General features: G+C 36.0%; 1 protein-coding gene across 1 annotated transcript in view; it reads right to left on the bottom strand.

Annotated features, from left to right (window-relative positions):
* Nucleotides 1-27,165, bottom strand: part of CCDC138 (coiled-coil domain containing 138) — a 31,461-nt gene that overhangs the window by 4,066 nt on the left and 230 nt on the right. The window contains exons 2-13 of the mRNA XM_014885110.2: nt 25,170-25,230; nt 24,403-24,481; nt 23,654-23,769; nt 22,829-23,013; nt 21,690-21,848; nt 20,404-20,523; nt 18,949-19,026; nt 18,762-18,872; nt 16,437-16,601; nt 15,581-15,697; nt 14,316-14,508; nt 11,863-12,039 (exon numbers count right to left, since the gene is read on the bottom strand). Of these exons, the coding sequence (XP_014740596.2) occupies nt 11,863-12,039; nt 14,316-14,508; nt 15,581-15,697; nt 16,437-16,601; nt 18,762-18,872; nt 18,949-19,026; nt 20,404-20,523; nt 21,690-21,848; nt 22,829-23,013; nt 23,654-23,769; nt 24,403-24,481; nt 25,170-25,230 (1,561 nt within the window). The remainder of the gene's footprint in view (nt 1-11,862; nt 12,040-14,315; nt 14,509-15,580; nt 15,698-16,436; nt 16,602-18,761; nt 18,873-18,948; nt 19,027-20,403; nt 20,524-21,689; nt 21,849-22,828; nt 23,014-23,653; nt 23,770-24,402; nt 24,482-25,169; nt 25,231-27,165) is intronic.

The raw sequence follows: 27,165 nt of genomic DNA, 5'->3' as shown, positions 1-27,165 counted from the left end.
GCTAGAGTTGCCACAAATGACTGCCTATTCCCAAGAAATGGAAATGGTTGGTACTATCCAATTGCACTGCACCACTTACGGAAATGTGTTTTAACAACAAAAATTACTTGAAACAATATCTCTTACTTAGCAAAGATGCTGATCAGAAAGAGAAGAAAAGAATAAATAAATATGCAAGAATATTGATATTCAAGAGGCAAACTGAGAACGGCTTTTTTTCTTTCCATTGCCTGTTAAAACAACAAAAGACTTCAAAAAACTAATTTAGGTGACTTCTGACTCATCTGACCTCTGATTCATAAGATATCTGAAGGTAACAAAGACTGATTGGATGAACAGGGCAATCCTACAATTTATTTCTATAAATGCCCTTAAATAGCCACAAAATGCTTTAAATTCCTTTTCTGCAGAGTAAACAAACACCATATTTAGCTGACCTGAATATTTATTTGCTGCCCTGCTCTTACTGGTTCCTTAAATTTATTACATTAAAAAAACAATACACACACACCTATGTTGTAAGAATGTCCTGACTTTGAAGTTTACAAATTAAATAACGGACAACATTAATTTTAAGACAGATGATTTTCCTGTAAAACAGAGAAGGTAATGTGGCAATAATGTCTAAAAGTTTGCAAAGTTAATCATGTGAAACCCAACTGAAAAAAGCACGTTTAAATGGACTTTCTGTACACTGTTTATATATTCAATTCAGATAAGCTTTTGAAGATTATATTCTAAGTAATCAGAAAATGAACAAAACAAATATGTAATTTAAATGCATCTCTAGCTGATTAACTAAAAGAACATAAGCTTAACATTTTAAAATATTTTGGTGGCCTAGATTCTGCTTTTATTTAAATATTTTAGAAAAGCATAATTAGAATTTATCTTGACAGGACTTTGTCACAATTCAAAATAATCTGCAAAAGCCTCCAGTGGTATACTTAAAAAATTGGAGTGTGCTATACTTGCATTAACTTAGCTTGATTGGTAGACTGCAACTAACAATAAGGAATTTATCATTGTTGAGACAATTCATACGAAATTTACCCTCGAAGTAATCAGTCACAGCATAAATTCTCACCAGCTATAGTTACCCAGAAAATTCTTTTTCATACCTAAAGCTATGTCACTTCAAGAAATAAAATGACAACTCTAAGTTTTTATTTTAAAAATTAATGATTACAGTTTTGCTTCATTTTATAACTGAGAGAGGATTTGCTGGGAGAAAGGAGAATGCATCTCAGCAATGCAAGTGAATGATGCAGCAGTGTCTACTAGTGTGGAAAAGTCACCAAACACAAAAGTTAACTGTGCACCACAGCAGAAACACTTTAAAGGAAACAGCAACATCACTTGCTTATAACCACTGCCTCTAAGAGTCACCTACAAGATTTGAACCATTTGTTGAATTTAACGTTTTCTCCTGGAATCAGTAGCCAGGACTGCCCAGTGTCAGTGGTTAGAGCACAGTGTAGGTGTCTGCACAGGCAACACTGAGTTAACAGAGCCCATGTGGCAATTTCAGCTGGTCACCCACTATGTGTTGACCTCAGTATGATCTGAACTGCTCTTCAGTTTCTTAGGATGTGCAAGACATTCAAACAGACATGGGACAGGATGTACAGGAAACCAATATCATTCTCATATTGCAAGTGGAGGTTACATCCAGAAAAAAAACTGGGTAGCCCTGCATTTTATGGTGTTTTTTGACTGTCTAGAGCTTGATGAAGGTGATGACAGGGTTGAGTGTTTGGGGCTAAGAATCAGTGGAAAGGCCAAGACAGACACCCTGACAGGAGTCTGTTATAGGCCACCCAACCAGACTGAAAAGGCAGATGAACTAATCTGTAAAAATAGAGATGTCAGGGAGATGTCTCATAATTTCTAATTGAAAGGGGACATCAACTTACCTGCTGCAATTCCTGCTGGAAATACAACACAGTAGAGAGGAAACAGTCCAGGAGGTTCCTAGAGTGTGTGGAAGAGACATACCTGACACAGCTGGCGAGGGAGCCAATTAGGGAAGTCTCCCCATTGGTTCTGCTGTTTGTGCACAGAGAAGGACTTGAGGGTGATGTGATGGCTAGAGGCCGTCTTGCACACAGAGATCACAAAATAAGAGCTTTTTATTCTTGAAGAAGTAAGGAAGGAGGACTGCAGGACTACTAACTGGGACTTCCAGAAGGGCAGCCTGTTTAGGAGCCTTGTGGAAAGAGTCCATTGGGAGGCAGTCCTGAGGGGCAAAGTAGTCCAGGAAGGCTGAACATTCTTCAGGAAAGAAATCTTAAGGCACAGGAGCAGGCTATCCTCATATGCAAAAAGACAAGCTGGTGGGGAAGCAGCCTGGCCTGGTTGAACAAAGAGGTTTGGCTAGAACTCAAGGGAAAAAAAAGAGCTTATGGCCTTTGGAAGAAGTGGCAGGAACTCAGGAGGACTGCAAGGGTGTTGTGAAGTTATGGAGAGAGAAAACCAGAAGGCCAAAGACCAAGCAGAATGGCTATTGCTGTAAAAAACAATAAAAATGTTTCTATGGATACACTAATAACAAAAGAGGGCTAAAGAGTATCACCATCCTTTACTGGATGTGAGGTGGAAACACAGTCACAAAGGATGAGGAAAAGACTACCTAATGCCTTCACTGCCTCAGTCTTTAATTACAAGACCAGTTGTTTTCCAGGTACCCAGCCTCCTGAGCTGGAAGACAGGGACAGAGAGAGCAGAACAAAGTTCCCATAATCTACGAGGAAATGGTCAGTGACCTGATATGCCACTTAGACACACAAACAAGCCTATGGGACCAGATGGGATCCACTAAAGAGTATCAAGAAAGCCAGTGGGAGATGCTCACCAAGCCACATTCCATCATTTACCAGCAGTTCTGGTTAATGGGGAAAGTCCTGGGTACCTGGAGGCTGGCAACTGTGACACTCATCTACAAGAAGGGCCAGAAAGACAATTCAGGGAACAAGAGGCCTGTCAGCCCAACCTTGGTGCCAGGGAAGGTCATGGAGTAGGTCATTCTGAGTGTCACCACATGGCATGTGCAGGGATCAATCAGCACAAACATGGGTTTATGAAAGGCAGGTCCTGCTTGACCAACCTGATCTCCATCTACAGCAAAGTAACCTGCTCGGTAGATGAGGAAAAGACTGTGGATATTGCTTACTTGGGCTTTAGTAAAACCTTTGACACTCTTTCCCACAGCGTTCTCCTGAAAAAAGAATGGCTGCTCAACGTGTGGAAGGGTGCACTGCGTGGTGGGTAAAAAAACAAATAAAAAAACCCCAAACTAGCAAAAAACAATCAGGAAGCAGCACTTTGATAAGAGAGAACAGTCAATGCAATGTATTTGTTGGATTTAGACCAAAAAAAAAATGGAAAACTGAATATATGTGCATTTCAGTAAAAATCTAAAGATATTTTCAGGAACTAAAGCAGAGAAATAAAAAAGAAAATAAAATGTATTATAGGTTTATCTGTAAGTAAGTGTATAGGAGCTACAGTTGTTGTGCTACAGCAGTTGTAACTAATCTAGACTTCAATACCATTTGGGAAAGCAACACGTGATATTATATTGCAGAAAACGGGGGTGAGTAGAATGGCTGGAAGGTGTGTTATGTAAGGAATTCACCAAAAATGAACTTCAGTTTTAAACACTGATTTTTGCAATTGTGCTCATCTAGTGTACTAATCAATGACAATGGCATAAAGGTAGGAATAGTCTAATGAAGTTCCATGCTGGAACTGCTTACTTAAAATGCAGTTGGAATAAAGTACATGGAAATCAGAATTAACTTACTTGCTAGAATAGCAGAAGCATAAAGTTGATATACTAAAAATCAACATACATTTTTCTGGAAGATCACTGATTATCAGTGGATCAAAGGATGGATTTGATCATCAGAGGATGAAAGCTTTTGCTGGTGCAGATTGAACTCAGTTTGTATATGAGCAATCAATGTGGTCTTACCATTAAAGACTGATTCTAATGAGGCCTGACAGAGAGAAAAAAATATTTTACAAATAACTCACATAGCATTTTAAACTGAAGTTGTACACTACTATGGATTACTTTGTTCAAGAAGCCAGAAAAGGCCCAATGAAATACCAGAATCACAACTCTCTCAGCACACACCTGAGGGGGCTTTGCTCCAAACACAAAGAAAACCTTAACATAAATAAACATCACTTGGCATCACCTGTAGTTCTGCAACATTACATTGCAAGTGAGCAGATATATAAAGTCTGAGCTCTGACAATGCATAGATGTTACTCAAATGACAAAATTTTTATTTGATTTTTAAATTGATTAATAAAAATGTGTGCAAGTCTTGGTGTACTTGCTTGTTTTCAGCACATATAGGTGGGTCCTAGCATTACCTAGACTGCATTTAACAGTTAAAGATCCTTTTCTGTGGTTAAAATATTAAACTAAAACATCTACTAATCTAACACAATTATCCAATCCACTGTTTTCAGAAGAATGAGTAAAAATTACAAAGGTAAGATAGGATAATAGAGGAAGGATTTCCTTTTAAATAGTTTGTATTTCAATGTTCATGCCATGTAAGCAGTAAATAATTTCTATCACTACAGCTTCAAAACACAAGTCTGCAGGACAATTTCACATCGGCTTTTCACACAGGTGAGGGGAATCCTACCTTAATACAGTAGTCACAAACCTGACATTTTTATCCTTTCAGTACTGTAGAATAAATTTACTTGAAAAGCTGCAATCCTGCAAAGTTACCAGTAAAGATAATAAGCTGGAAAATGTTGAATTGTAATGTGTTAAAGCATATGGGCATTTTTTATTCCATGCCTTCACTTCTTGTAGTCTGCAAAGTCTCAAAATGCTAAGACTCAAGAGGAAACATTAAGGGGCAGGTTTGAGTTTTTTTGGCAAATTCTGACCACCGACTTTTTGGAAGTACCGACAGAACAGTGCATGTTGCAGAATTCCTAGCATCAGTTCTGGAAGCATTCCAGCAAAAAAGGAAAAGAGAAGTGTCCTATAGATAGTCAATGTAAGGAGACTTCAGTTTACATGTAAATAAGTACAGCTTCTTACTATGGAGAAAATCCTTTTATCTTCACTGGCTTCATTAACTTCCCTACGAGATGAGTATATCTGGACACAGACGTGGTTATCCAGGACCACAATATTTTCTTCAAAAAAAAATTAAAATTAAAAGCAAGGTTCAGTGTGTAAATACAGCTTGCTTTTGCAGTTATTAAAGATTTTCAGTTATGTCAATATGGTTAAGAAATCACACTTAAACCCTACCAGAATATGCCATAACTTACAGTAAACTCAAGACTGTCATTCTGAGATTTTTTTTTAATGTGCTCTCATTTTTATTTGTGAATAAGTACACATTAATATAAAAATATACTCTCTACAAAACAGAAACAAGCTTGAAGACAAAGTACATTTAAGTTTTATTTAAAGCAAATGCCAGTGTTTTGTAATGTCTAGTGAGCAGGTAAGTTTTGATTTCATTGAATGAACTTAAGGTTGAGAAAGGGGAACCTACTAATCGATCTGACAATAGTCAGGTACCACTGCAGGAGGAGTTTAAGATGTATGATGGCTTCGTATGAAAATGCAAAAGGTGAAACTGAGGCAGGGATCTCTCTGCCAACTGATTTCAAATCACACATGAACCAGACTGCAGTTAACAATGGTATTTTTGATCGATGAATATAAACACACAACATCATTTGAAACCCTTTTAACTGATTCACAAGTTAAAAAAATCACAGTAAGCTGTGTGAAAAGACAGGAAGAACACTACTGAACCAGACTGCATATTACAAGTATTCAACTACAAGGTGATTTAATACAAACGATGTGAAGTTCTTCAATACCCACAGAACAAATTTTCCTGATGAGGTCATGCTATTTATTACTAGATTGTTTCCAGAAAATGTTTCAAGTCTGATATCCAGGAATTCTCTTGAATAGTGTGTTATCCTAAAAACAAGATCTGTTGAGAAAATAAATTTGTAGTCTTAGGGAGGGAGCTTTGGGGGTATGAAGATGCCCTGGAAGCTACTACTTCATACTATAACAATCTGGATTATTAGAAGTAACTATTACTTTAATTATCAAACATTAATTTTAATAGTAATTTTAATAGGAAATGGTAAGAGCTTTGTTAAGCAATAAATACATTATATGTCATTTGACTAAACTGAAACATCAGCATGTAGTAGTTAATATGTTTTGCTCTCAAAATTTCAAAGGCAGCCAAAGCACTCTGCATTTGTCAAAATCTATCACAAGCCATTCAGCATTTAACAAGATACTAAACCTACTTTCTATAACAATTCTATCAGAGAAGACTTTGGTTTTAGATCTATCTTCAGAAGGGTCATAGCTTAGAGATGGGATTAAAAACCAAACACCATGGCCTGGTAGCCTGCTTTCCTTAACTAAAGTAAGGAAACCTTCAAAAGCTGTGGTACTGAAATCTTTCTTCCCTATTAAACGAGCAGGAATAGATGTCTTACCCTTTTCTTCAATGAGAAGCAAGAAAGATGCCTTTATAGATCACTCATTAGATTCAAAGACCAAAAGAAGGATCAAGTTGAATGTTATGGCACTCATCTGAAGCCTCAGATTCAAGGAAAAGGGCACCATGACTAAAATAACACTGCATTACTTGTTCCCTTAACTCTGCTCTTATCTGTCAATCTTTGCAGTAAGGGAAAGATGGGCATCCTCCAGAAAACAAGCACAGATTGAAATACTGGTAATGGGTATGGAGAGCAAAAAAGAAATTGAAGATTATATAGCTGAACTGACAGTCCTCCTATCTGACCATGAAAGAAGACATGAACCAATGAGATAGCTACAGTAAAAATATAGCTATACTGATTTATACACTATTATGCACACTTTTAAGCAAAAATATTAGTAGAATGTAATAAGATAAATGAGATAAAATATATTTGTGGAGTTGATTTTCTACTGTCAGGTTCACAACAAGCTGTTAACTCTCAAAATTGTGGAATTTAAAGTAACCTATTATTTCCCCTGATGAGAGCTGACTAAACCAACTGGACTGCAACTTAGGCCACTGAACTCATCTGAAAAAAATTCTCCACCATATAAACAACATGAAATACAACATAAATTATTTAGAATTATATAGTTTATCCTGAGAACTACCTACAATTTTGTTTCAGTTACTTATTAAGTTTCTAGCATATGTTAAACTAAGCAATTTGCTAACAGAATGCAAATGAATAGATAAGGACTCACACAGTTACAAAATCTGGTTACTCAAATCTATTAACAGTAAAAGTAATGAACGGAATCCACAAAAGTATTGGGATATGGAAAAAGCCTCAGCACTACGAGAGCATAAAAGTAAACTGAAACTGAAGTTCTTTTGACACAAAGTAAACTGTCTGAAATTACTGCATAACATCTTTAGTAGTTCCTCTCACTCTTATGCCCTGAGGAGCATAGTAACCTCAACTTTTTTCACCCCTGACATTTAAAAGTCAACCTGTGGTCCAACTATGAATGAGTTTGCATATGAACAATGATCAGTAGAACATTTTACCTCCGCCTTTGGCCGTAAGATTTTTGTAAAAGAGGTGAGGCAAACAAGATTGGCATATATATATATATATATATATATATATATATAAATCACACACATACATATGTTCTGTATATTGGACACACTGTTACAATTCCAAATATGTTAATTATTACGCATACCAGATACCGGGTCTGGCTGAGTTAACAGAATCAGTTTTCTTCACAGCAGCCATCAAAGTGCTGTGCTTTATATTGGTAGCTAGAAAGGTGCTGGTAACACATCAGTCTTTGGCTACTGCTAAGCAGTGCCAGCACAGTGTCAACACTGTCTCTCTAAAATTCCCCCTCCCCAGCAGGCTGGGGTTGGGCAGGATCCTGGGAAGAGACACAGGCAGAACAGCTAACCCAAAGTGACTCCCATACCATATGGTATTTGCTCAGCAATATAAGCAAAGAGAAAAGAGGAGGGAGGAGGGAGTGTGAGCTGGGAAGGGGGCACTCCTTATTTATGACATGCCTTCTGGAGCAAACTCTATGCATGCTGAAGCCCCACTTCCCAGGAAGTGGTCAGACACTACCTACTGATGGGATCTTTTGGTTCCATGTGTGGACTTTGCTTTTGCTTTAATAAACTGCCTTTATCTTGGTCCACATTCTATTTCTTCAATCTTATTTTCTTTCCCCTGTTATGCTGAAGAGGAGAATGTCAGAGTGGTTTGGTGGGCACCTGGTGTTCAGCCAGGGCCATCTCACTATATTGAGCCAAAAAATTATTTTTTTCACAATTATACAATGGCATGGAAACTCAGAGATGTCTGGGAAACAGCAGTGCAGCTAAACTTGGTGCAACTAAGTTTCAAGAAACACATACAAATTAGTTTCCTAGTGGTACCAAAAGTCTTAAACGTTTCTTCACAGAATTCCACAAGTGGCCTAGCTGGACAGGTATACGAATGTTGTCTACCCTTGTATAGAGGAGATGTAGACAGAGAAGAAAAGTACTGAGAAATGTCACCTCTATCATTTCCCATCAAAATGTTGGTGTCAGGACTCTCACAGGTTGTTGATGCTAAACTCCTGAAGAGAGATGGACAGCATGAAAGGCTGTCTGCCAGGAAGATCCACAGCAGTGAGACTTATTAATTTAAATTTGCCATTAAAGTCTTGTACATAGATAGAAAAAAGGTGATACTAATGCCTCAGCTGTTGCATTTGACATGTTTTCAGTAAGTGAAATGCTACTGTCAATATTGTGTGAATTTGCAATGGAAACCTGGATTCTGAACCCACTGTACCAGACATGCTATGAAGCCAAAAGCAATGATACTGATCCAAAATCTAAAAACAAGCAAACCAGTCTCAAATCTGCTTAAGCAGTACTGCAGACTCTCATTCTAGTTTCCATCAAGAGAAGTATCTGTCTTAGACTAATAGGAACCTTCAGAGAGACCTCAACACATTAGAGAGCTGAGCAATCACCAACCATATGAAGTTTAACACTGTCAAGTGTCAGATTCTGCACTTAAGATGGGGCAATTCTGGATGTACAGACTGGGGAATGAGAGGCTGGAGAGCAGCACTGAGGAAAGGGACCTGGAGGTCCTGGGCAGCAGAAAATTGAACATGAGTCAGCAGTGCCCTGGCAGCCAGGGGAGCCAACCCTGTTCTGGGGGGCATCAGGCCCAACATCACAGCCGGGCAAGGGAGGGGATTGTCCTGCTCTGCTCTGAGCAGGGGCAGCCTCACCTCCAGTGCTGGGGGCAGTTCTGGGTGCCACAATATAAAAAAGGTATTAAGGTATGAGAGAGTGTTCAAAGCAAGGCCACGAGGACAGTGAAGGGTCTGAGGAGGAAGCCTTATGAGGAGGGGCTGAGGTCACTTGGTCTATTCAGCCTGGAGAAGAGAAGACTGAGGGGAGACCTCATTGCAGTCATCAATATCCTCATACAGGGAAGAGGAGGGGCAGACACCGATCTCCTCACTCTCAATGGAGGAAATGGCATGAAGCTGAGTCAGGGGAGGCTTAGGTTGGACATCCATGGAAAGGGTGATTGAACAGTGGAACAGGCTCCTCAGGGAAGTGGTCACAGCACCAAACCTTTCTGAATTCAAGAAGCATTTGCACAATGCTCTCAAGCACAGGGTGTGACTCTTGGGGTGTCCTGCACAGGGCCAGGCATTGGACTTGATAATCCTGATGGGTCCCTTCCAACACAGCACATTCTGTGATTTTGTGATTCTTCATATGCAGCTTAAGTAACTGTCCTTAATATTTGAGGGAAACCTAGGTTTCATTTCTGGAACATGAGAAAAATAATTTCTTACAGAGGAGAGAACCTACCTTAGGACCTCAGATAAGCCTGGACTGCACAGAAACATTAACATTCACTGCTTATTATTAAAAAGGGCACATGCAGTTACAGGGAGTAGTACTGCAACACAGTAGTTATTTCATATCTGATTCACATTTTTCAGCCTGGACAACTGAGACTTGAATCTGTAAAAACTTCTCAAAAAAAAACACCTTGAAAAATAAAGTTATAGAAAACTATATGCTGTAAAAAATTCTACTTGCCATTTTTACAATTTAATTTCTAACTGATTAATCTCTAAAGGAATTATTTTTGAGCAAGAGTATTGTAACACTCCTGTAGAGCCAGAAAATTACTGCAATAAATTGAGTGAATGAATTACATAAAAAATTACAAGTCTAGACTTCGTCTCCTGTTGATTGGATGCTGCCTTTTTGGGTAGTTTGACTCCATATTTTAGTATACAGCCAGTACCTATGTCTTCGTATTTAGGGCTGCACATGAATACAGCTTTAAAACTGAGCATGAATTTCTATTTTACTCTAACACAGAGTTCTCTTCTGAATAGTAACTGTCACATTTTAAAGTTTGTCTTTTAATGACTTTTTAATTGGAAACTTACAAAGGAATGAAAACACAATTTCCCATCAGCAACACTATTTCTCATTGTTAAAAACTTATTGCAAAACACTATGTATTGGAAAAGAGCAGAACATGCCTAATTTGTGTATTGGCAATTTATTCTACGAAAGCGTAAGGCTCTAAATAAAGCTTTATATCCAGTTGCCAAGAAATAATTTTCAATCAAATGTCAATTTAATTAAACAGTACTCTTCCTTCCCTGATTTCACATAGACAGAATTTCTCTGAGAAGTAAGAAAGCAAAATTTGAGTCTCACACTATATCTTTATTATTATTCAAACTGCAGGCACCTAGTGTATCAGAATGACTACTGCTAGATAACAGAAGATGAACATTACCCAAATAAATACCAAACACTGTCCGTCTTGCTTAGACTGTTACCTCTGTGCATTCAATTAATTCTTTCCCAATCACAGTTATGAATATTAGGAAGAAGAGTGTAAGACTGCATTAATTACCTAGTCAGAAAAAGACTGCAAGGATGATTAGAACTTTAGTTAAATATTTTTGTACTTAGGTTGCTACAAAAGTGCTTTTTATCAATGCAATATAATCTCAAGTCAAACATGCTTTCTATTTAACTAGTACAATGCATAGTAACGAAATACTTCCAAAACAATGTACATTTCTGTTCTTAGAGGCTGTGAATGATTTTATCTTTTAAAAAAACCCCAGTCATTCACAAGGTTTATTCAACATGGCATTGGAATGTGCTACTACCTTCATGCTTATCCAAGTGGTTATCAATTTATCCTTACCTGTATCAACTGGAAGAATGTTGTGACAAATAAGATTACTAATGCTTTTCTACGCCCAAAGCACAGTAAAATTCAGCAAAACATAACCATCTCATCTAGAAACACTATTTCTAAACACTAGAAATTGAAAAATGATTGGGGATGAGCTGTTTATTCAAACTAGGAAAATAATTAAAATAGAACCTAGTATTTATCTCCACCTTCTGGCAGGTTTTCATGATTTAACTTCCCTGGCACAGTCTGACTTCAAAGAAAAATATCAGCAAGGTAATACAGTGAAGTAAATTGAAAAGTCAAACAAAAAATAGCTGCAAAAATTCACAGCAAGAAATAAGAAAGTAACCAGGATGAAATACAGAACGTAGTGGATGAGAGGGAGAAGAAAGCACAAGATGACTCAGAAAAAGAGAATTCGGAAATACATTTTATGTCTTTACTGAATGTACATGATACAAAGACTTGCTAATAGTAAATTAGACTATTTAAACAGTTTCTAGACAGTATTTTTATATTGCTTTTACACTGGTTTTATGCTTTCCTCAACTGTTTTCGTCGTGATTTTTTTTTGTAGTTACCCAAATTTACCAGATTCCATGGTCATCTGAAGTAATCCATCAAGAGCACTGGAAAGTAGACTTGCACTGGATACTTTTAGGTGACTTAATATAACAGGCACACATTGGTATTCCAAAAATAAGGCCTTCCCTTCATCTGTCTTCAAGTCTACGCGAAGGGACTCAAATGCCTGAGCCAAGTAATCCACTGAAAATATCAGAATACAGGCAATAAAACTTCCATAATCATAGTTTCATTAAGCCATGTGAACAACTGACAGCTACCACGGCAGATATACACTTAAAACTTAAATAGCTGAAAACACTAAATTTACTTTTTATTTAAAGACACCCTCTGCCTATTTGTATTCCTTAACAATTTACTGTGAATGGAGAAAAAGACTATCTAAAATTCATATGTTTAAGAAAAATATACATACAAATGTGAAGTCCTACAAATATTTTGTTAAAGAGGAAAGAAAATACAAACTCACATAGTTTGAGACAATGTTGGTTTCAACATCTGGGAAACCTCTATTAAGGGAGTCAGTGGCTGATTTGTCTGAGTGAGAGCAATTATTTTCATGAGAGCAACTAGTTCCATTCCTTCTATAAAAACCTGTAGTTTCAGTATAAACATTTTATATTCTCATCCATTCAGAAATTATACAAAGGATGTAGATTAAGCGAACCAATCTATTTTCTTAACTTCCTGCTGTCAAATCTTCCTCAGTATCTTGGAATTGCATTGATCATCTGAAGCACAGAAAATTAAGTAGAAGGAAACAATTTCTCCTACTGCATAAGTTTAACTATGGTGCCATCTGCTGGATACTGACATTTTGAAGGAACGAGGACATCTGTTCAAACCAAATCTGCTACTTTATCACCAGATCCTTAGTGCCATGTGGTCAGAGTGATCAAAATTCATACACGGTGATATCTGACATATGTTTAACAACAGATCATATTTTCTGTGTTACAGAAGCCAGCAGTAAAAAGCAACCGTGAGAAGCTAAACGGATTCATTGTAATCAAGAGTGTTCATCTGCTAGAGTAAATCAGTCTCTGCAATGACTAGTGTTTATTTCAATTCTTCTTGCATTGCTTTTATCAAACACTCCTAGAATGTGAGTCTCAATTTGAGACTAATTATCATGCTTCATCAAAATACGTTGACCTAAATAGTTCCATCCAACAGCCAGAACTCTGTGTTAGTTCATGAATGATGTCAGAATGGTCTTCCACCATGTTTTAATCCTGTGTTTACTATAAATACTCACAATATAAATACTGCATAGATCATTAAGCATAAAAACATACTAATCTCCTTAAACATCTAACCCAGAAGTACAACTTCTATTAATAAAAGCTCTGTTCATTATTTATATATTTAAAATCTTTGGCATTCCTGTTTCGTGTCAATTAAGGTACCACAGATCGTAGCAATTTTGTGACATGGATCTCTGCTGTCCAAGAAATGCCCCAAAATTTAACATATTTCATGGAAGAGACTAAAAAAAATCAGATACCAAAGTAGGCATCTGATTTTGACATTTTGGCATGGTATTTCAGGAGTACTTTGAAAATTAACATCTTTGTAACCTGTATCAATCTCTTCGTGTAATTACCAAAAGAAACATGTTACTCGTAAAGATATTTAAAAATACAAACCATTCCGAGAAAAAATGGTAGCAAAAATAGAAACATGAAATAATTTAGGTTGGAATCTAGTCCAACCTTCCTGTCAAAAGCAGGACCACCTCTGAGGTTGGATTGCTCATTTGTAACCCTACTAAAAATTACTTGCTATCAAAATAATCCATGCTTTTAAAATGTCTTTGAAAAGGGAAAAATAAGTGGTTAGTACTACAAAGAGTTGGAAAAGGGTTATAGAGATTTTTGTTCTTACGCTACCCTTGTGAAATTTATTCTTGCAGAAAATCCTGGTTATGCAGACACACAGTATTGCTAAATTGCTTCAGGAAAGCAGCAATCGCATCTTACACTTGCTCTTAATGATACAGAATTACTTTTCTGCCTGACTTCCATAAAAAAGGATCTGCAACACCTTGTTCTCTGTTTCTCTTGAAGAAATGTTAACTCTTCATAACTGAAAGTAGCAGTTAAAAAATCAGCTTAGAGAAGAGTTATCTTGTTCTTTTGAGTTGTATTTTCCACATCTTTTCTCACACTGTCTAGACAGTTTGATTCTTGTAATCTAGCAGTGTCTACTTTGAAACCTTTATCATCTCCCCCTATTCAGAAATGCTGACTTGTCTGACAAGTCATCACATTAAAAAAACCACATAAACACTAACATAACATCAATAATAGCAGATTCATACGTGTCTATTTTGCTTCACAATACCCAAGTAAAATCACTTCTCACTAATAAAGTATACAGTATCATTAAAATGCTTTTTGTCCAGGCACATGACTGAAATAGATAAATTACTGTAAAAAAAAAACATCTTGACTTACCTTGTCTCACTGTTTTAAGCACAATCAAAGTTGACAGAAACCTCAGAGGCATGCAGAAACTCTTAAAGAAAGCTGCTGACTTTGATTTACTTTCTGTAGACTGTTCAGAAGAACTGTGTGGGTTTCCTTTACTCACTATGCCTTTGAAAATATCTTCACCAAGTCTCCTCATAGTTGATCTCATTGTTGCATGCTGCTTCAAACAGTGCATATAGTTAGTGCAAACATGAAAACTTGACATACATGTGTTCTCCATGCAATTAAATACTAAATTGCAAGTTCTTTTACCAGGAATAGGAATATAATCAGTATAGGAGATACTGCTTTGTGTTCCAAAAGCAGTTGAACATGGTGCCTTATTAACACACACACTTCAGACAGAGACTAATTAGTGAGGATCCTGGATACTCTGACATTATTTAAGTTACCTCTGGTTCCAGAAAAAGCTGTCTCACTCAACTCAATTTTGTAAACTTGCCTGAAGTTATACCCTTTAAAAGCATTTACAGAATCAAGGTCTAAGTATGAAGCTTAAGAACACTGCACAGGTAACATCTATTAGATTTTCATCATAAACTCTACAGAAATATTTTCACAGAATCAAAATTTACAATATGCTTGTTTAAAATATAGTTACTTAGTAGAACTAAACCCAACATCTTACTATTGTATTGAATTTAAACTCAGGATATTTATAAAGTTTCTAGCGATTGATTTAGTAAATGAACATTGATAGCACTATGCTAGGTCTACACAGTAAGACTACTGTTTTTTTCTCTATTATATTGCTAAATATTTTCTTATGGCAGTCTAGTCAAAACCAGCAAGGAATATCTTGAAGTTAGACACCAATCAGAGGACAGCAAAATCAAAATTTCTTCAGTGCTTTGCCACTCACTTTCATCACTTTCAACAAATCTCATTCATAAAACACACAATATAATAACTGCCTTCTCCAGCACAAGTTTTGTTAATGCATAAGCAGAAATATAGCTTCAGATGTGCTTAGACATCACAAGAGAGATCACATACGTAGGAAAACCACATTTAGATACAGAATGCAAAATTTAAATTTACCTTGAAAAAGAATTTGTTTTTCATTTGCTATCTGTCTAGGGTGAATACTAAGTATTTATGTTTTACAAAGACAAGTTTCTTTTCTATATGCTACCCAAAACCATCAATTTTTCATATGTACTTAATATACAAAATCTTCTGTGATTTTTTTTTTTAAAAACATACTGCATGTGGACTACTTGTTTTACCTGCATATCAGTGTCTAACTGTCTTACAGACCAATAAATAAATTTAATCACAGGCACATGCAGTTTAGGATTCACATATGGCATCCACTGGAGTTGCTCAGTAGCTATAGGCAAAACCTGCAAAAATATACAAAAATAGAATTACATGCAGTATATGAACTATTCTATAAGCTAAGTGTAAATGAAAAACAAACAAACAAACCTCTCAACTTTCTCTTGGAGTTTATCAGATTATATATGCAAATATTCTCTAGGCAAATCCATTACAGCTAACAGAATTATACATGGGTTTTAAATTTTACATGGTTTATATGTGGGAGTGGAGATACATGTGAGCTCAATCTCAGTAAATCCAATCACAGTGGCTACAAATCTTCTATATAATGAATATAAGAAAGTGAATTTGCTGGACACCTCACCGATTTCTAAATCTTGGTATCACTAGAAACACAACAGAGGTGTTGAAATACAGCACAGCATCACCAGTTACTGATAAATTTATTGATAGATTAATATTTTGGTATCAAAATAGTCATAAAAATATTTTTAATTTGACCTGTTGGTCTCCTTAAAACATTATATCACACATAAAACACAGGGCAAGCTATCACCTTACAGAAGTCACTTGAAATAAAATGCTGAAACTCTTGGGTTGAGACAGGACACCGTACTTTTAATAAAACTTATCTGTATGCTTTACAAATGACAAATTACCTATTATATCTCATGCTAGAATTAATATTTTTTTACTAAATTACTTTAACTACATACTGACCTGTTATACTCTCAGAATCATTTAAAACACACCAAAATCTGAAAACATATTAACACAAGCAAACAACCCAAACTCCTTTACCTTCATGCACTTTTCCTGAGTACAGGAGTTCTTTGAGCTTTGGGCAACCATAGATTTATGACTGTCCTCTCTCTCTTCTTGTGTTTTTATTTTGCAAAGATGCTGGTCAGAGATCCAATCCATAAGATAGGCTAAGAGCTCATAGACTTGTGAATTCAATGGTAGCTGTAATATATTCACAATATCATATATTTCAGCTTTCAATTTAATGGTTTTTCTAAGCTAAAACAGTAACAGACTGAAATACATGACAGTACATTAGCTATGAAATATTATGTGTAATAGAAAAGGATGAGAACTTCTTGCCTGGTAAAATCAGAGAGGTGAGTTACTGTAGTGTGAGCCTGTGGAAAAGAAACTCAAGGAGATAGTGATCTTGAACAGGCCATGTGTGCTCTGCTGGGCCTTGTACCTAGGGTTTGAGTAGCCTGTATAGTATTAATGTAACTGTAACTTACAATATCTCTGGGAAAGGTAAACTGTATGCAGATCATAGGTTGGAAGGGGGCAGTCCTGACTGGGAGACCACTGTACATCAAGGAGCCAGAGATCCACAGCACAGTTACCTTGAGCAGGTGCAGTCTGTGCTGCACAGACCAACCAACTGCACAGTTTATCCTGCTTGGCTGCAGCATAAACTCAGGCAGTTCCCTCTTAGTACTGCTGATCCTGCCTAGCCTTGGCCTTGTCTAAAAGGGCAACAAGTTCTCCTCTCAAGAACGTCTTTCAGGAAGAATTGTTTTCTTGCAAGAAAATTATATAATATGTTGAGTAGCCAAAAAGGAGGGGCTTCTCTCAACAGATAGGCTCTGCTCAGAATTCCCTGGCAAAAGTCCACCAGGGTTCCATTTGATGCTGCACACAGTGTTGCCAGCATCTGAAGGGACACAAGACTTACTCACTCTCTATATTTCTCCTCTTACTCTGTCTTATTAAAACAGCCATTTAATGAAGCCATTTGTTGTCAGGCCTTTCTTACAAAGACACAGAAGGAATCCTGCAGCGTTTTTTTCTCTCTCCCTCAGAACTCACTCCCCAGTGCAAAACAAACACCTATTGTGATGGTTTCTGGGTGTGAAAAACATATACCCATAATTTATTTTGTACTTGGTCAAATGGGAGTAAAACAGCTTAGAAAAAAAATTCACAAACAGAATCACTACACTTTACAATTTTGGACAAATGAATTACAGGAGAAAACAAGTCTTTAATGTCCTTCATATAGGGCAATTCTTATTTCTATACACTAGACCTACTTTGTTTCATTTCATGCAATCCACTGTTGATAAATTTAACTGGGTAACTAGTATTGTTTAAAAAAAACCAAAGGCTTCACAAAAATCTCATCTGGGCTCTACTCTACAAAAGAAATCCAGAGATACCCGAAGACAGGCTGCATGAACAGTTCCCTAAAGAACTGTTAGAAGAAAACTCAAAAGTTTTCTTCTATCTACCTCCAGATAACTTTTTCCTCTTTATTCGGAACTACTGATGAGTAACTACTGATACTATTTGCATTTCATGTGAATAAAAGTATGCTAAAACCTATATAAAGAGAATTTGTTGGCTATATATAGACAGGACAGTTTTAATGCATTCATTGTAAATCAATTAGATAGGGTGGTGTGAATATCTTTCTCATTTCACAGTTTACCTCTAGCTGGAAAAAAAAAGTATAACCAGCTCGGAGATGTTGGCAGAGTAATACCATACATGGAACTACATGGAGATGGAAAGAATTTAATTAAGTGATGTAAGAACATTTTTTAAGGAAAAAAGGTGATTGTTTTGGAACTGTGAATGAACACTGCATTTAATCTCTGTCTTTCACTAAAGATTATTCCTCAAAAAAATAATAGTAATATACCACTTTTGGTTTAGAAGATTAAGGTTCTTTACTGGATACTTCTAAAAGACTACTTTTTACCTGGTGTTATTCATAAGGATAGTGCTATACTGTAACAGTAACAAGAATGAGTCTAAGAGTTGTTCTGACACAGCAAAAGAAGCCTGTGACAGTGGACACAAGTTGTAATTCTAACTGGCAGATGAAAGATAACATAATACGAGGAGGAAAACGTGCCATATAAATAAAAATCTACACATATACATACACACAAGCAATCTGAAATCCAAGACATTTTTAGCAACAAACTTATTTCTTTGTTAAGTGTAGGTTTTCCCCCAATATGTTTCTCTTCTTAGTGTAACTTGTAAAATAAAATTAGAAGCTACATTTTGCAATTTCTAGCAGAAGCACAGAGAATGTTACACTGCCTAATGCCTTTCGAATGAAAAGATTCAAGGCTTCTCCTTAATTCTTACCGTAGCAGTTTTTGATGTTGCCATCACTTTTTCCTGTTTCACAGGTTTGCTTCCTTTCACCACTTGACATAAAACATTAGATTTCCGTACCATTGAAAATTCATACTTCCTCTACAACAAAATATAACAATGAATTATATTTCACTGGTTACCTATAAAAGCAGGTACATGTAAGAACAAACCTTACTTGTAGATTCTCCAAACGAGCTTGCACTCTTCGTGCTTGATCTTCCAACTTCTTGTTCAATTCAGTTACATCACATAACTGAAAGAAGCAGAAAATATTAAACTATCTGTGAATTCAAAACTCACATCTCGACTTAAGTTTCACACTGAAGTAACTTAATGTTGTTGAGCAGCTAAATTATTTAAGTTCAAGTTTTTTCTTATTAGCATGAAAAGCGATTAAAACAAAATCATCATCCACCTCCCTCAACAAATTACAGGATCGTAGACTGCTTAACATCTGAGAGCACCTCTGGAAGACATCTGGTCCAACTCCCAGCTCAAGCTGGACCAGGAAGAAGAACTGGATGCTATGTCCAGACACCTTTTGAGCAGTTCCAAGGTCTGAGACTCTTATGAACTCTGTGAGCAACCTGTTCCAGGATAAGTATCTCTTTGTTGACCTGCAGCCCAACCTTTCAGAGTGCAGGGAAGAATAAGCACTACAGTGACACGCTAGACATACAGGCACTTCACATTTGATTACTTTTCATGAAGAAGTGTCATAAAAATGCACAAATTTAAGAATGGTATCATCGTCTTGTTAATGGGGAAGGTGGTTACTGACCATGCTAAAAAAACCGTTTGCTCAGTAAGAAAAGGTCAGGAAAACCGTAACCTCAATTTAAATTAAAAAAAACATGCTCTATCCATACAATATTAAACAGCATGATCATCACAGAAGCCCTCAGTTTGCAAAGAAATGCAAAGATTTCACAGTGAGAGGAAATAACAAGACAAATGGGCTGCATCAAAACCATCAACATCCTAGGAGTTAGGTCTGACTTCCTTAAGGGAAAGAATGAGGCTCTGCTGTAGATTTTTATTGTATTCAGATTATCAAAACATTAATTAGTTCAATGAATAAACAATGCTCAAATAATTTAGATAATTGGTGTATTGCCATTTTAGATTGGACTTAACAGTCAAGTCAGACAAATTCCTACTCTATGCATTACTATGAAACATACCATTCTAGTTTACAAACTGAGAAAATACTGCCTTAAATTAAAATTTGCAAAAAATAAGTAAAAATAAAATCAAACATGAAGTTAGAAAAGTTATTCTACTTTTCATTTAACAGAATCAGCACAGCAATTTGGAACAGCAAATCTGCACAGGGTGGATTCCATTATGTCATAAAATACTTTCTCTCCATTCATTCTCAATGGATTTTCCCTTTCTAACAATTAGTTGTTGCTAGTGAGTCAGTGGAATAAATCCTACTTCTTTTTTACAGTGTAAAAGGTCAGAAAGGCTAAATTTCAAGTACTAGAAACAGGTGAGAAAAGTACTTTCATACAATTCTTGTCTTAGAGAAACAAAAGGCTGGCAATTTTGCAAACTTAAGCTGCTCAAATATGTAAAACTGTTGACTGTAACTTGTAGAATTATTTAAAACAGGAAATAATTTAACCTGTTTTCTTAAAGAGTCATTCACTTCCTTCAAGCTGTCAAATGACGACTTCAGCCTCCTATTTTCTTTAGTTATTTCTCTCAAGGCTTCTGTCAGCTGCTTAACTTCTGCCTCATGTTGCTGTAGAAATATCAAATTTAAGAACATGTTTTAAAAGAGACTATTCTAGAAACAATACGTTCCAGTTAAGTGTTAAAAGAGTCAGACAAACTTTCTAATATGAAGTTCTTCATGTCCAAATTTGCATGTTCAGTCAACGGTGAGAAAAGTAAGACCTGTACTGCCTATTAGGAAGGATCTATACAGAAACTGAGAGCAACATGCACAGCCTATACTCCTATTGCTGCCAATCTACCCAGACCAAGTGTACACATATATAATGTATATATTTACTCCTCAAACAATTGAGATGTGGGATGTGCTGGTGAACTAATATCAATGACAAAGCTTTTACTTACAGCTTACTCTTCCAAATATTTACAAAATGTTGTGACTATGTTTTGAGGTTTCAACTCATGTTTCTGGCTTTCTGAATCACACAGAGTGAGAAACAAATCCTATGCCTTGCAGAGACTGGGGCTCCAGTTTACAACACAAGCATATGAATTATTAAATACAACGTGCATGTCCACTACTGTTCACCCTTCCCCCGAAATTTGTTTTATATTTAATCTTCTCTGGACCTTAGATTTAAGTATCTCAGATTTGGTAAAATAGCAAGGTTTTATTTTACAGAAAATATTCCAGCTTTCCCTTCTCCCCTTCCACGAATTCACTCTTTTTCACTACTCTTTCTTTCCACACTCCTAAAGTTATGTTGGTCTTCCTCCAAACTTTTTGAGTCTTTGTTTGCTAGTACTTTCTGCAACAGCTGTTATGTCCTAAGATCTCAATGCGTCTTAAAGCATTCCCAAGGAAATCCACTGCAACTACACCTAATGCAAAGATACTCATTTAACTTACACACAATTACAGATAGACCACATTTTCTTCTCTAATATTGGTCACATAGCTGTCACTATTTTACAAAAAAAGAACTTTTTTCTAACTTGTCACTGTAAAATGTAGTACACATCAGACAAGTAAATGCACCATTCTCAAACAGAAGTCATACAAAAACTCTAGCAATATTGTTCGGTACTTTTTATTTGAATCTTTCCTTTGGGGATTTCAAGGACTTCAAAGAAATAAGCAGAATTTCCAGCAAACATGTGATGGCTTAAGATAACTACAAATGAGTTAGAGGGCATACAGAGCAATAGCTATCATTAAATATACTATTTCACCTCTTTTATAGCTGCAATTTTTGTGTGAACTTCTTCCTCAACACCTCTTATTTTAGCCAAAGCTCCTTCATGTTGAAAAAACAATGCCTCTTGTTCTGTTAGACAACGCTCTCGTTTCTGCAGTTGTAGAGCATACTCCTGCTGTGCTGAACTTTCTCTCTGTATCAAGAAAAATAAAGCTAAACTATTTTAAAATCTTATGTGAAGTTTTCCCAAATAATGTAGAATTTAAAATTTTGTCCCAGAGATATATTTAGCTCTTTGTGAAATTATAGTTACAAAAGAGCTTACTAATACAAAGTATCCTGACCATCACCTCGGTTCAGTTTCCTCCCACATTAACCCAAAAATGCATTGGAATAGCTCAGCCCCCCAAAATTCAACTCTACATTGTTGCTCTAGAAAATTAAACTTCGGCTTTTGCTTCCAAAATGTTTGGCTAATGGTATTAACTGTAAGACAGAAGAGTCTGATGTGACTGTGTTGAACACTAGATTGATGATATTGTTTCTTCAACTAGTGAGATGCATCCCTGAGAAAGTGGTGAAGAAAAAAAGATACAAAATTATTTTTATCTCATATGTTGTAAAAGACAATTAAGCAGGGAATCCAGCAGAAGCTTAGGAACTATTACGGAGTAAAACCATATAGGAGGTTCTTCTATTAGTAGCCTAAATCTGTTGGGGATGAACTGGTGGGATGAATAGAGGGATTTTGGAGGAGGCCATCAAGGCAAGTGCTTTGGAATGCCTAGAGTCAGGAGAACAATTTCAGATGTTCCCAAGAGAAGGAATGGTTGTCAGTGATTCCCTCTACATAAACAGTGTCACAAGACAGTCTTGGATGTAGAAATACTATGTTCCAATACCTCAAGCTGAATGTGCCCACCTACCCATCTACCTGGTCTACCCAAAATTCAAGTCAAAGCATCATTACTGAATCACTGAATTAACCCAGGGGAAGAGGCAGATGAAGATACAAATTTAGTATATTAGTAACTGAGATTAGTGTAAAGTAATAGCAAAAAATAATTTTTAATATATAAGTTTTACTACATAAGTAATGTCAGATTTCTTTCTCAAAATGAGAATCTTCATAGCAATATTCAACAAAAATTTTAAGCTGATTCTAATTCCTACCTGCAGCTTCTGATGTATGATAAATAATTCATCATAAATTTGACTAACTTGAGGTGGTATTAAACCTTGCCTATTGCAGGCCTGAGCACCAGTTCCATGCACAATTCTCTTTAACAAATCATGGTTGATAATTTGGTCCCTATTTTCTTGAGTATTTGCAGCCAAATGAGATGGTAAAGTGAGGCCTGTGGACATGGAAAAAAACGCGTTTTACATTAAAAAAATCAGTCCTAGCTAAATATTGATATGATTGTTGTACAAAACCAGTAAAAACGTACTCTAGGAATTCAGAATTACAAGTATAAAGCAAGATGTATCAAAACGTGAAAGTAATCTAAAGAATTACAGAGATTTGATCCAAGTTCTTGTTTCATGATTTATTCAAACTGATCAAGAATCAACAGTTTTATAAGTAAAACTATGCCCTTCACCGCAATATAGAAATCTCAGAGATATCTGCATGAAATCTATGCAAAGACTTAATCATGTCTCCAAAATCTGCTATTATTTTTGTAAGGGCTTCAGGCAAGTGATTTGCTGCTGATTAGACCTTAGGGTGGCATCTAAGTAAACAGGACAAGACTTAAGAATCTACTGGACGCCACATGAGAAAATAACATTAGTATTGCTTCAAGTATGTCTGAACCTCCTAAAATAATTCTAAACAAAGTACTCATGTGAAAGATAAAATCCTCACATTAAAATGCATTTTAGGTGACTAGTGTATTTCTGAATCAAACAGAAATACATTTACTAGGAAGTTTTTAAAGTTACATGCTACACTTCACAGAGTTGTAAGAATGTATAAAATTAAATCTTTATTACCTGTTCCCATGTATATAGCTGTATTTTGAATTGCATCAGTTTCAGAGCAAATAATGCTGTTTTCTTCTACTTCTACACGACTTGAACCACAAAAATAATCTTGCTCATCATCAAAACTAAAAGTACAAAAGAGCTATAAGTCTTTGATATTTTACTGATAACAACTAGCAGAGTTAAACAATTTGGATGAAAGGCATTATTACTCACAAATCTCAACCACAGAAATTCCATGTTGCTGACTTTAGAGTTGTTACACTAACTAGAGTTTTCATGCTGTAAGCACATGTAAAACCAACACTTCTCTCACCACAAACCACCAAATTCCTGGAGAACTGAAAATATAACCCCTCCTTTTTAAATTATATTTTTCCTGTTTGGTATGAAATATCCCTTAAAAGAGACTTCTTTGCACTTGGAATTGAATTATCTCTAAATAAACATAAATTTGTTTATCAATCTGGGCTATTAGCTTTTCTACTAGTTAATTTTTTTTATCACCTAGTTAAGTTTATGTCATTCCTGTATCCCCTTAGCAATTCCAACATACACGGATTAGATTAGAAAGGGAAACAATATTCCTCATCAAAATCAGCATCCTCATTATTGCATAAATTAGCTATAAACAATTCTTTACTTAACAAGAAAACAAGCAACTTAAAACAACTTTTGCACAGTCCAAATACATCTGTTTTATTTGCACTTTTATGAGAGAAAACAAATAATAAAGGAGAAATAAAAACACCTCCTACCAATCCCAATTTTTCAAACTTTTTCGGAAATCATTAGATTTGATGTTCTTCTCTCTTCCAGTTTCTGTAAATTCTGACTCTAAAGAACAATTTGATAAAGAAATAGTTATATTTTTCAGTGAGCTGTCAGTGTCACCTGAAATACATAAAATCACAACAATTTTATTTCACATTTGAGAAGCTGAAATTTAGAAATCAATAAGGACTTACTAGATGTACTTACCAGGTAGTCGTGTAAGTTTAAGAATCAAAACTACTATTGATGCAGCGTGATGAATTATGAACTTAATTGTAACAGCTTAAGCCATAGGAAGAATTATTTAGCTTTCACATCAGATTTGTCTTTCTGAAATTTTAGAGCTTGTCTGCCTATAGAAATTTTTCTGTAACTGAAGTCTGACAAATACATTGATTTAGCCTGCTGTCCCTATGCACCAGTTTCTGAAAGAGACCAAAAGTGATCTAAATATTAAACATTTATGTATCTTTAAATTAAAGCTAAATACGTGCATTAGAAAGTGGACTGCTACCAACTAATTCAAGCAGGACTTAAAGAAAAACAGGCTGTGAACCATTGCTCCAAAACATCGTTTGCACTCTTTACTTGTTAACATTCCCAGGCTGACTCCCAGGTATCACAACCCCCGATCAAGAGTACCTATCTATTTAAAATGAGAAAGTACAAAACTAAATAAATTTAGGAACAATTCAGCTATAGTATATGTTTTCCCTGTAAAAGATACCAAAGCACCATTGCTTTGTATTACCTTTGTAAACTAGAGAGCTTCTGCTTTTACACTTGGTATGCAATGTTCCTGAGAGGCAATCCTAAAAGAAAGCACAAAACCACTGCATTCTAGTCAGAATTTTCATGGAAAAAGTATGTTACAACTTACTGGTTTAATAGTTAAACGGTCACACCTCGTGACAATTCTCACTACAAACTTCGAAAAGGGGGGTGGTTTTTTTTTTAATACATAAATGTAAATGGTCTTCATATTAACATAAAGAAGCAAATATATTCTCTACAGTCTAATAACAATACTTCTGGTGTTATGTGTTAGAATATTTGAGAAACTATAAAACACTATGAAGACAAGTAACATAAAATAAAGGCATAAAAGTAGAACTAGGTAATCATGGAAACAGTGCCATCTACCTTCATATCTAGGCTTTCTATGCCAGTTTCGTGCTCTATTTTTTTCTTACTAATTTATAAGTACGTACTAAAAAAAGTGAATGACAGAAATTTTAGGCTACAAGCAAAATCAAATGAATGCACATTATAAAATATTGGACTGAAGGCAGCTCCCATGAACTTACTTGTTTCACTGCATCTCTCTACTATACTCTAGACCAAATGATTAACTGCTGTATTTTCCTGCCATTGAATAACCACTTCTTAATGAAATAAGAAAGCACACAAACACATGCAACATTTTCTTCCTTGAAAGCATTAAAGTCTCAGTAACAGTATTTTAAAAGTGAGTTTTTTAAAATTACTTCTGTTTAAAGTACAGTTCTGTACTTCAAAGCAGAATATTCGCCAAGAAAAATTCCCCATAGAATCTAGAACACCATCAAATGCTATTCAAGTTGCAAATCCTTCTGCAGGAGCTAAAGGCACACACAGCGTGACTTTAGTTGCTAAAAACTTAAAATCTTCACATCACATTTGGGATGGTTCCTGATCCTAAAATGCAAAGCTACTTTTCCTAAGAAAAGGCTGCGTTTCGTGTTGATTTGATGACTCCCAGGACTAACTCAGTATCCCAATCCAACTATGTACCTAACTCAAACCCACTTTCAATCTCTCCCAGTCTTTGGTTGCTCATGGGTATTCTTCCACCATATGACTTCCCCTACAGCATGAGTTTGAGCATTTAATGCCTGTGATGCCCCGGAGACACTGGAAGCATTTGACCCAATGAATACAAATGCATGAAAACAACAGCAAAAATTTGTTTCACTGAAAGACAATCAGAGTTCAGCCAAAATAAAGGCACCTGGCCAGCCAGTACTCCTCCTAAGTATCAAAGGCTTTTGAAACACCAGCATGGGGGAAGGGTCTTTGCTGCCGAATTTTTAGGCAGATCAGTTTTGACTTGTCAGCACAACTTAGAAAAGACTTTGACTCTCCTTGATAAAGAGAGGAACCACAATACAATTCATTCATTCATCTGAGTGCAAAGAACCTGGCCTTCTCCAGTGTAAAATAACATTGCCGTACCTTGGCAAAGGAATGATACCCATCCTAATTTAACTGTCTGGTCACTGCAGTAGTCTCTAATGAACCATGGGTTTGATTCCTGACTGACTAGATATGGAACAATTTCCTATTCTCTGACTGTTACAGAGCTAATCACTAAGCTTTACCAAAAAAAAATTACAAACACACCTAATGCACTTTAAGTGAGGCTGTCAATTACTGTGGCAAAAAAGACAAGAAAAATTAGTTATCCTATTATATATACTTCATACAAGCTTAACATTCTCCTAAAGAGGATTCACATATTTTCTCACTCAACTGGCAGGCACCAGGTCTTAGGCAAAAAGTGCAAGCTAAACTTGTGTCTCGATACCGCACAGAATCTGGAATTGCAATTTCCAGGGAAACTTCCTGCTCAGACAAGGATGACTCTTCAGCACTTCAACTCTAAAGGCAGTAGGAGCGCAGGGTCAGGTACAGGAGTAGCAAGAGCACGTAACCTCCTCAAGTCTATTTAAACTCCGCATTTGTCTGGCACTGCCCGGGTGCGCAAC

The sequence above is a fragment of the Sturnus vulgaris genome, chromosome 2 (genome assembly GCF_052056855.1).
Source record: "Sturnus vulgaris isolate bStuVul1 chromosome 2, bStuVul1.hap1, whole genome shotgun sequence".
Classification (NCBI taxonomy): domain Eukaryota; kingdom Metazoa; phylum Chordata; class Aves; order Passeriformes; family Sturnidae; genus Sturnus; species Sturnus vulgaris.
The sequence above is the reverse complement of the archived record's forward strand: the minus strand, read 5'-3'. Positions and strand labels throughout refer to the sequence as shown.